Raw genomic sequence first — 12,490 nt, forward strand, 5'->3', positions numbered from 1 at the left:
TCGACAGGGCTTTACCGATAAAATGCATGCCCTGTGTATGTGGATATAAGTATCACAGGTCTGGTCAGCGGAATGTCTCGCACTGTTTTAATAGGCGACAGAAGGATTCCACCGTGATTTACATGATAACTAATTGTTAAATTTTTTTTAAAGCAAATAGAAAGATAAAAATGATGTAAATCAATATATATATTTTATAAATCGATAGCAATTACCAAAAATAATATTTTAATGAAACCTCATTTTACATATATCCACAGATATGTTTCAAATATAAATATTTTTAAAATTATTTGTAACAACTTGTACTCAGAACTATTTAATATGAAGAAATATTAAATATGTTTAAATGATAGACAGACAGAAGCGACAACAAGACAGGCTATTTATCAATATGTCGCTGACACTACTGTGTACACAAAAACGTCTACCGTTTATGTTATCAACCGATTGATCTCTGTAACTAACTGATTTCCCACAAGCGCAGTTCAAGTTACAAACATAATTTTATATCCATGTGATTATTTTCAATACAACTTTGTAATTTACTTGACAACTCTCACACAAATTGTAAACATTATACTAATACTATAATATTTACATCTCCTAATTTTATATCAGATTATTTGATTTGAATATTAAACTAATTTTTTTTGATCTTAAATAACAAATTGACAATAGACTTTGCGCGTTTTGACATTTGAATATTATATTTTGCTTAGTTGGTTTTCTGTAACATTTTAGTGATTACTTAATTAAACCGCATGACCTAGCAACTAATGTGGCCGGGGTTTCACCTTATTGTTCTACAGATCGAAGATAATTACTCCGAGCTTCGGGACTGAAGAACAAAGACAGTAATTTTATATACGGGCATCCATCTTTTGTAATAATAGTCGTCAGTCAAAGTCCGCGTACACACACTGTTATTCCCTTAGACTTTTAATATATCGTTACGTATTTTTTATATCTATTGTTTGACTTGAGCGGGGGAGAGAAATTGTACAGTAATGAGTTGAGGCTATACAGATGTATAAATTCTATAAGTAGGATAAAAGAGGGTGGCACAGAATTTATCCCTGTCAAGAGACGTCCCGTAGCCTGGGGGAACGCGGCGACAAGATTCGCGCATTGTAGCAATTTTGAAAAAAGTTCGTTTTGAGGATATTTGGCACATGAAATATTACAATGTTGCTACATTTTAATATTTACAAATATTTATTTCAAGCCCTCAAAGGAACTTTTTGTGTTGTATTTTTTATATATCTGTTGTCACAGACTAAAAATAGCAAATTAGAAATCATATTGTGGTTACTTCAATGAAATACAAATTTGTGGTTTAACAACATAACAAAAATAAAAGTAGTTATAATTTATTTATTTATTTCATTTATTAGAAGTTGTTGCAATAATGTATAATCATAAAATTTACAACGAAATAATTCCATGATACCTACCCCGTTTAAAATCTTAAAGTAAGTTTATTGGATATAAATTTTATTAAGTCACTACAAGGGTAAATAATAAACATTTATTTAACCTAATGAGAGACGCGATGAAGGACTTCATTAGCTACTCCGTTTTTGTGTAGGTATATATATATAAATGTGCTTAAATAATTATTTTGTAGTTACAATTTTAAGGGAGACATAAGTTTTTCGCCTGGCAGTATCAAATCACCTATATTGTCAGCATTTGTTTCTGTTGACATGTCATTAATTAGAGTCAGAGTTGGTTTCAATATGATTACAATTAAGATAAATATTTGTTAATTTTCACAAATAAGGATAGTAACAGTTAGATTCTGAAAATATGGCGTTATTTTGTTTTTTCGTTTTAATTTAAATTAATAAACACTCATTTTGCTTTTATATTCTAAATAATTATAATTATAAAATAATTATTTCATAAGAAGATAAATGGATTTTTGTAATTCCATCTCACTTTAACCTGCTGTAATTTTCAAAACAATTATCATCCAAAAAATCTAGAAATCGAAGATATTAGAATAATTTATTCTCGACCTATGAGAAACGCTGGTTTAGCTAGGGTGCCATCTTGTGCATAGCATAATTGTTCAGTCTGGCTGACGGATTAACGTCAAGATTATGCCCACTTTGTATATTCAATTCTCAATAATAGTATTGTTTATTATTATAATTTAATGATCTAAGAATGTATTCTAAGTCCTGATAGCATGCACTATAACACAATTGGATGTAAATTAGTTAATTCTACCTTTGAGTTTAATTAAAGTTGAGTAAATATAGTATATTTTTATTTAAAGAACCGAATGCGTGGAATATATGCATTGAAAAACAAATGCCGGTTTGAATTAAAAATGCAATGCACCAAAAGATTTCTCTGAGTTACAAAAGATGAAAGGGTCTAGAAGATTTAAAGCAAGCATATATTCCGAAATTAACGAAATGAAACACCATAATACTAAGAGTGCTGCGTATAAAAGAGAATGCTGTGGCGGCCGAGTTTTAATCAGACACAGGGCTCTCGAGTGGTGAAGTGCAGTTGCCGACAAAATTGTTTAAGCGTCGGGAGCCATCGTTCAACTTCATTGCTTAGCTACATCGCCTCTAGTAAGCCTCTAGTTGTAGAGGACTCGCATGACGAAGAGCTTCAATTATGGTTCAGTATTTCTAGAATATTTCATTGTATTTTATACCTACTATCATCATAGTAGATTACAAAATATTTTATATGAACAATGGTATTCGTATAATTTATTATTTTGAAACGTTTTATAATAGTTATTTCCCATGTTTCCAATTTGACAAAACTCAAAAATTGCATTTAACTGCGCAAAGCTGGACAAATGCCAAATGATTCAACGCGAGCACAAGCTACAAGTGGCCGGCACGGATTGCCGTTTGGCATCAGTCCGCCCCAGACAAATTGGGTAACAGACCAACAAAATGAGGCCACGATGAAACGTTAATTATTCGTTTCGAGTGAAAAAAACCATCGACTATGAAATTTTCATTCACAGCTTCCATTGTTAAAATTTCTTTTTTTTGTGAAACGGCGCCTGAATAATTATTACAGTAGCTAAACCGAGGTAGAAATTCTTATTCTGGCTTATCTTTTGAATGCAATTGAAAATTGCACCTCTCTCCACTACGCCTCACCCTCTCTTGTCATTGAATGTCTTTTCAAACGTCCCCTCTCGGCGGCGTTACTCTATGTAGAGTTCTTGTGGTGACGTTTTTATTCAATTCGCGAGATGAATAAATTTGTTAATTTAAAATTCAAATTTGACATTAAACATGAGGGTGGCAAGCATGTATTCAAAAGAGCAGAGTTAATTTAATAATAATAATAATTTATGAAATGCATTTCTGTAGTAAACTGATAAATTTAATATGTAATTATAATATAATTATATATAATTTTGAATATATTATATTTATCTATCTATCCGACTACGACGGCATTATGATATTCTACATTATTCTGGCTAATGTTTACTCTTATGGGTGCATGGCGTATCACGTTTGATGTCATATCTCTGAGAATATAAATACTACTTGTTATGATCCACTCACCAATGATATTTTTTTCTCACGGCCTAAAAGAAGACAAATAAAAATTATGTACTAATTTTTAAATAAGTTTTTATAAAACTATGTATGAGGATTTATGTAAAATTATAATGATTAAGAAATATGTACACAGTTCACCATTTGTTATTCATATTCGTGTATACGTGTATAACGTCATTGCAAAGTCTTGTGATCTACTTACATACAAATATATATTAGACAATAAAAACCCAATACTTTGACAAACCATAACAATGATATAATCGAAATTTAGAAACATTTCATGTCACAGGAAAAGTTTTTATTATGACCGTTATATTATAAGTGTCATTTGCAGAGCACTCGACCCGATAAGGATATTTCATTTCGCATATGCGTATGTTATCTGAAGTGATTATCGCACTGGATTCCGACAAGTGGTCTGTTTTTGCGTCCACTTACTCGTTGGCTACATACGAGTTTTCTGTCATCTGGCATGTATAAATTAATTAAACCTTTTTGTACACTGAAGTTATCGTTTGCTATATTTTCCGTGTACTGACTCACTCGTCTGTTGTCTAGCTTATTATGCAAATCTTAAGGTTCTGGGTTCTGGACACTAGTCCAATAGAAAAGTTAAAACCAGAACCAGCCACTAGCCAGTAGTTTTGAATATGGCCGTGATTACTATCCCGTGCCTTGGAAAGCATGTACCTAAAGCCGTTGGTCATTTGCCTGATCTCCTTTCGCTCTAGTCGGATTGCTGTCCCGTATCGGATAATGAGATCGCGGGACTCAAAAGTGCGCCTGTGTTTTCACAAATATTTGTACACTATAGTTTAAAATATCACCTGCGCCAACTGCGCAGTAGTCACTAGTCTTCTTCGAGAATGGCCATCGTGGCCTGTAAAGATACGAAGGACACTTTACTTGTGCGTTTTGAGACTTTTTAATGACCCGAAATTTATAACAATGATTTATCATAAGGGTTTATCGTTAATTATTAAATTATTCTGACTGCATGTTACCAATATATGTACATATATAAACTATTATAAAAAATGTGATGTTTGTCATCTGCTAAACGTAACGTGGGGCACTTTTTTGTGAAATATTTAGGTAGGTATATAATGTTGCGTACCGATGCTGAATTATGATATATATATATATATATATTTATATAATATTATGCTTTGGTAAATAATACTACTGTGGTGTATAAATTTGAAATAATAAAATGTAGAAACATCGTTGGCAGTTAGTCATGATGTATCTTCGTTCCTACATAATATAATTATAGTACCTACATTATATATATGGAGCGTTTAATTAAAAACTGTGGTCGACTGGCAGGCGCCAGACAGACGACTCAACGTAGCGTTATTGGAACGACATCGTCGCTGTTACGACTATTTTAAGTGGTCACAATCGCTTCCTGATACATTTATTTGTTTTACAAGACAACTTCGACAACTTTATCAACTACTGAAATTTGGAAAACGCTACTTATATCGTATAATTATAAATATATATTACTTATATCGTATACTTCACAAATATACAATACGATCTCTTTTTTTCTTTAATTATAGGAATAAATGCAATTTTTCTTATTTGCCGTTAGTATGACTCTCAACTCATTTCTTGAGTATAATTTTAAGCAAACTCAACTTAAATGGCTACATACTCTAAGTAAATGTATCGCATATTAATGTTCTTTTAGCATGTAATTAGTAAAAGAAAAAATGTTTATTTTATTTAAAAACACAAGAATAATGAAAGTTTTTTTTTATATTACAATTCAATTTGGTTTTCATTCAATATACTATGTTCCACATTACATTCATTCTCGAGTCAGTAATGAAAATGACACTATAACTGTATTTTTTTTTTATTTATTATAATTATAATAAAAATAATTACCTAACGCTGTAAAATTTAATTCTTGAATAATTATTTTTGTCATAATAATTTAATATCACATCGTCATCTCTATTAATTATAATTTTAATTTAGACTTACCTTTTGTTATGTAATATAAATAAGTAATTTTTTAAATTAAAATCTGACAATAATTATTGCAATCTCTCTAGACATCTCAATTGATCCTTTCAATCGATTCAAGAGCGTATTATTTTAATCGGATATGAAATTAGGCCCATCGATTGTAAAAAATTAAGTTTCGCAGTTTTAATATACAAATACGATTCATAAATGGAAAATACTCCTACATATTCACCATGTATATAGGTCACTATGAATTTTCCACATTTGAGTGGGCTTAATAAAAAGTTTAAGCTGTTTTTTTTTTAAATCACAATGTTATAAGTTTTTCAATAATGTCTATCATGGGCTGGCATTTGACAAGATTATCGAATTTTTCAAAAACGTTCTAATATAAAAAAAATTTAGGTGTTTCTTTGTTTAAAATTTTATTTGGCTATGTTATTATAAATTGGAATCCAGTGAATAATTAATAACACCGGTTTTGCTTTTCGAGTACACTGATTACCAAATCAACGGAAAATGCATGAGCATGTTTCAGTTCATTGACGAATTATGTACCTAGTTGACGTTAGTCCCGTGTAGCGACTATACCTACCGTCGATTTTTCTGCACTTTCAGATATAGCTTTAGTTTATTCTTATCATTATTATTTACAACTTTTTTATTAAAATAAAACAGTAACACACCAATCCTTATCAATATTGTAATATTTGTTTAATATTCCTTAACACACAACGCCATCATACAATAAATAATTGATTATCCATGATTTATCTGTAAAATCTTTTTTTAATGCACTGTTAAAAATAATGAATCAACTATTGTTTTGTACATTGAAATTATATATAAAAACAAAATGCATCAAATGCGCATGCGTGTCGGAGGGTCGCGTACTACCAGTACTGGCGACCTTCGTAGGTCGCCGCCCGCCATTCAGCCTCTCCCTCATTGATTTTCGACTCGCCATATGGCAACTACTCAAGCGCGAAAACTGCCCAATCGGCTGAGTGGGCGAATATTTTCGTTCTTGGCCTTAATTTCAGTGGTGACGGTTCACTTTAGAGCACAAACCAGAAGTGAGGAAAACCAAAATAGTGACACATTGTTTTAGTTTGTCAGCGTCAATTTTTTCTTAAATTAAAAAAGACAATCTCATAATATTAGTGAACATTTTAAACATTATTTAAGTATTTAAGTGGTTCAATAGTATGAATTTTAATTTATTTACGAGTCATAAATAAATGGAAAAACAACTGCGTATATACAAATAAATTATAAATTAATTGCCGAGATGCAAAATGTACATGAATAAGAGCAGTATTGCTTTCCTCGTGTTTCGCCTAATTTTATCTCCGTTTGAGCTATTTAAATAGAAACACAAGACAACATTTACATTTACAATAGAAGGTCCACTTGTTTGTGGTTTATTTGCTTCTATAACTTGTTTGTATAAATAATTTTGTAGGTAAGCTAGTCGCAGCTTCTTGATTTATTTAAGTTTATTATCTAGTCATGACTTTAACCACAACACAAGCAAACATTACAGTTGCGGTTTCAATAAAATATTAATTTTCTCGAGACCATTCATAAAATATGATACAAATACAAGACGTAAACAAAAATTGCGAGTAAATATTTTCCTTTTGTAATATTTAACAGTTGTTCTAAGAAGGAATAAGAAACAAGGGCAGACTATAATCTTGGCTACCTTGGTCTTTTACCGTGTATAGGGTCCAATGAACTTTCTCAGAAAATATAAACAGTGAATATTTTTCAAACGGTAATTTAGAAGGGTCTTTTATCCTTATTTACTCTTTTTATCAACTTGTGTGTTCAACTGATAATTGTGAGAGATGTGGGAGACGAGGTGATGCTCGGGTCATGGCTGTGGATAATATGAAAACTAACCAATGTACTTACTGATTATGATTTGGTTGCAATTAGTCACTGATTTATTTAACGTCGACATTATAAGTTTGACGAAGCCGTTTAATGAAGAAATGAACGGGTATAATTGTTATAAATAGATTTATATGTAATAATAAAGTTACGGAAAGTTTTATGGTTTTTATAATTTTCAAGAATTGAACTACTCATATAAGTGCTATGGTTTTCAAAAAAATGTACACTCTTTCGTGTCTTAACTTATTTTCATTAGTACATTTATTATTAGTGATACTGTATTTTTTTGTAAAGACAATATCTATAACATGCTTGTACACACACACTCATAGTATTTTTACTTACTCTCTTTCAAGGCAACAATTAAATATACCTTTTAAGTTTTTTGTAAATCTATCAGTAGAGCTATTCTATAAAAGCAACCTCCAATGTCTTAGCAGGTCGTAGAATGTCAGAAAATGTTAGTATGCGACATTATTTATAATATTTGTAACAAAAAGATAAAAATAGCGTATCACCTCAAGTCACTTGTCAACATTTTACGAGTAAGATATATAGTGGGTCTTACAGAATAATAATGCTAGTTACTGAGCCTAAATATTTTCATTGTTCTAGGTAGTAAGCTCAATCGATGTAGAAGATCTGTATGTGTATGATTTCATAGGCTCCATTAATGAGCTTCACCTCTATCTAGATAATGATAGTTAGTCTATGACCTCATAATTTCGTGCACCGTGATGAGATACTGTTGGCCGTGTGTAGTTAAAATCGTATAGATGATTCCGCGAACGCCACCGGCATGATTCATTCGAATCCGTAAGCACTGAGCAGTATCCTTCTATACTAATCGGACCTGTAATATACCAACATAAGTTGATTTCTCATTACCCTTTCAGCCAATTTTGTTACTAACGGTTTTGTTTAAAACTATTTTAACCACACGATTAAAAGTGATAAATATCAGCGTCGTACTAATTATATAAATTGACAGATATTGGTTTCAAAAGCCAATAATGATATAAAATAAATAATGAACAATAATGATGTCCTTAATATGTATGTATTTTAATCTGATGTTATTAATCGAAGACGTATTAAATAAATTTTCTTTTAAAAACTGACGATTTATGAAAATGAAATCAGATCTGAATAATGGTGTGTCGTCTGTATTTTATGGAGTCCGATAAGTTTGCTCCGGCTTTAAGTATATTTCGTAAGAAGTAAACAGCATATCGAATTTCGCCCTGAACTCGAATTTATAAAAAAAACTTTTTGAATATTAAAACCACAACAGTAAGTGAAATTTACAAATATATCTTTATAAAACACAAACAGTTCTAATTGAAGAAATATATCAAAAAGTTCATGCAACTAATATTTGACCTACACGTCTAATATTACTCGTATTTTGAACTATATTATAAGAAATGTATACAATAACTAACAAAAATGAAATAATTTTTTTTTTAACGAAAACAAAGAGTATTATTATTTTGTATAAACGTAGGCGAAATAATGTTACTTATGAAAATAAAACTTTACCAAAAGTTATTAAAACAATGTAAATACTCAATATTAGTCAATAGAAATAAATAAATTTCTAATTTCAAATTAAACTACCTATTTAAAACTCGAAATGAATAAGTTAAGCTTTAGGTAAGTATAACAAGTTCACGTACGCCCGTGACGTAGTTTGATATCGTGCGTCGTTTGACTCATCTCCGACCGGTTCTAATGAAAATTATCCCGATTGAATAAGTTTATATATTTAACTTGTTTTGGTTACTATTAGTTCAGTACGCAACGAACAGTTCATGAGACACGTATACTCAAAATGGTTAATAAAATTAATTTTATTGCATTCGTGCGTAAATTTAGAAGGACTACTTGTGTGATGTGTAATACTCAGACTGTTAAGTGTAGAAATTTTGAAAAAAGATCGAGTATCCCGGTTAGTATAAATAACACCTGTATTTTGTTATAAACTGTAAAAAAATCATATAAAGTATTATTTTAACTATTGTTATTGCATTGAAATTGTTACCCTATTTGCACTTAAGCTGGAAGGTTGTTATAATAGAGTTATGCCTGATTCAATTAAATCCTTTCATAAAACTCGTTAGGAGCTTAATTAAAAACAATGCAACAAAGCGCCCGCATTCAGCGAAGTACATAAAATGTGAACGTTCTTTTGTGATTGTTGTAAAGTTATATCGGTTGCATAAACCATTGCGCTGATCGGAAACGGACATGGCCTGCCCCAACGTCGCCCACAGTCGCAGCGCGTTGCACAATGCAATCCATCATTATCGGTAGATTTGGGACGCACTGTTCCGACGCAGCTGCGCTCGCTTGGTCGGGACGCGCTGTCGATTTGCAATCCCGTAATGCGGGATTTATGATGACAGCTTCGTGACAGCGGGATATTTCTCGAAGTAATTTCAAATAAAATATGTATAAAATATAAATTGCCAATTACGTAAATCGAAAAATATTATACAGATATAAAAGATCATATAATCACAATATATTTAGAGTTGTTGTTTTTCTTCGAATTTCATCTACAAAGTGATAAATTGCACACAGCAATCACAACAAGTTTGAAGAAATGTTTATATAACGCTATTATAACACATGCACCTAATTATAAGAGGGGAGGGAGCGCAAAGGTAACAATTGTTAATAAGCAGGGGTTATATGTATCTCACGTTACTTTTATCCTTCAAATCAGACGCAGCTCATTTTCTTAAATTAGATTTTTTACGCTATCGAGACACGTTTTTTGTCAATGAAATGAGACATAAAATTAATGCAGCCCTTTTAAAATTTCCTTACATCCTCATTTATCACACTTATTATCATTGCAAATTTTGTTTATAATGACAGATAATGATGATCGAAGTTACCTACTAATTAGTATTGATTGGACAAGCGACAGAATGGGGAATTGGTCGCAATGAGGTTAATGCGAAAACAGTACCTCATTCGATTTCTGTTACGTTCATTTAATCAAGATTTATAGCAGAAAGACTTACGAGTGGTTAACTACCGTGAATTGTAACTTATAATGGAATTTACGATTTATTTAAAAATAACTGTAATAAAATATTTACTACAGACATTTTCATTAAAATCTGGAACACTGTCTGTCCATCAGTTAGTTGTCCAATAAATTGTATATATGTGTGGTACCGGATGGTTTTAAGGACCGTTAGCTTATAATAGAAATAGCTAGATTGTAAGCATTTGTCATGTACATAACTTATAAATAGTTAACTTGATTATTTCGAATCAAAAGTCAAGTTACCTACAGTGTATATAGTATATATAGTACATTAACTTAAGTTAGTTCCAACCATGTCTAGAAAAAATTGTAATATTAATTTAATCTTTTATCTAAAAGTTAAACATTTATACAACAAAAGAGTAAGTTTATTTGTTCATACATTCATCAAGTCCAATCATTTGTGTTCATACAAATAATGATTACTTAACTAAGTTTTTTTATTGTAGTGCATGGCGCGAGCACTCTACGACAACATAGCGGAGTCACCGGACGAGCTGGCGTTTCGGAGAGGGGACCTCCTCACCGTGCTGGAGCAGAACACTGGTGGCAGCGAGGGCTGGTGGCTCTGCTCGCTAAGAGGACGACAGGTATATATTAACTATTTGAGGGATAAAGATTAACACAGAATAATTATTTGACAACCAGTCATTTTTTGCCCAAAGGATAGGAATATTTACTTAACCGCGATATGCTGCTTGCAATCTGGCTACCGACCTGCAAATAAGCTATATTTTCCAACATGAAATCCGTAATAAAATGATATAATAAAAGTGAGGAGTATCCAGAACTGCATCGTGTACATTTTGATGTCAACGAAATGTTATGTAATTCACCTTAAAGTATTTACTTTAATTTGAATTCTGTAAAGTGCTATCTGGGACGTTATGGTAGCATCATGTACCTCAATATAACTTAAAAGAGACTGACATTGTAAGGGCAATGACTTGGTGAATTTTAAATCATGGCTAGACCAAGGTTGAAAATAACCTGACTAAGCTCTTAGGGAAATACCGATTCTGATGCCCATCATGAAAGTCACAATGAATATTACTATTCAAACACAAATCTTAAATATTTTTGAAGGTCTTGATACCAATAAGCCTTATTAAAATGACTTACATATTTTTATTATCATCGCAATGAAACTTTGTTGCCTTATAATAATTAGGTGTTGATTTCCAAAACATTTAAAGGTACACATTATAATACAGAAACCATATAATATTATCGAGTGGCACTTAATTAACGTAATTTATATATAAACATGCAATTCACATTGTACGTGTGCTTCCATTGTATTTATTGTGTCATATGGTGCGATGTTTACCATGATGCCATGTTTTTGTTGCTGCATGTTCTGAGGTCATCGTACGTCGTTTTTGTATCCTGTGACGCGCTTATGATAAGACAACATTATTAAACATCACCCGTTATTTTACATTAACGTTGATAATAATTTAACGTAAATAAATAAATAATTATTTGTTTTGTAATCTAAACGAGGAAGGTGTAATAGTTTTTTCATTTACCTAAACATATTCTTTTTAGGGAATATGTCCTGGAAACAGACTGAGGATTGTGGCTGGCGTGTTCGATGCAAGTTCCGCCTTGCAGAGACGACGCACGCGTACGCCAGCACCAGTGGCTCATCAACCTTTGCCGGCGCAGCAGTCACCCGCTTTCACAAAAGTAAGTGCTTCGGTTGTGTATATCCAAAAATTTAATGAAGTTTTATTACTTACGTGGCAATGAGGTGACTTTGTAAGAATATTGTGATGTCATGACATAATATCATAAATATTGTCCAAGAATTTATTACCAAGGGTGTTTGCTCTTTTTTGACTCTTTCCTTAAGGATAAAATACAAGAAATATACAAACAGGTAAATATAAGTACATTGTATAGTAAGTCATTGATGTATTTTTTATATAAATAAATATATATACATATGTATTTATATATTTATTTATATTTTATG

At 31.3% G+C, this 12,490-nt stretch overlaps 1 protein-coding gene across 3 annotated transcripts in view; it reads left to right on the forward strand.

Moving 5' to 3' along the window:
* Window positions 1-12,490, forward strand: part of LOC126774189 (breast cancer anti-estrogen resistance protein 1) — a 54,607-nt gene that overhangs the window by 37,924 nt on the left and 4,193 nt on the right. For 2 of the 3 annotated variants that reach the window (XM_050495592.1, XM_050495593.1), the window contains exons 2-3: window positions 10,959-11,099; window positions 12,061-12,201. In XM_050495592.1, coding sequence (XP_050351549.1) covers window positions 10,959-11,099; window positions 12,061-12,201 — 282 coding nt within the window. Of the gene's footprint in view, window positions 1-9,261; window positions 9,397-10,958; window positions 11,100-12,060; window positions 12,202-12,490 lie in introns of those variants that run through there. The other variant, XM_050495591.1, reaches the window with a different exon arrangement.

This window comes from Nymphalis io, chromosome 16 (genome assembly GCF_905147045.1).
Source record: "Nymphalis io chromosome 16, ilAglIoxx1.1, whole genome shotgun sequence".
NCBI lineage: Eukaryota > Metazoa > Arthropoda > Insecta > Lepidoptera > Nymphalidae > Nymphalis > Nymphalis io.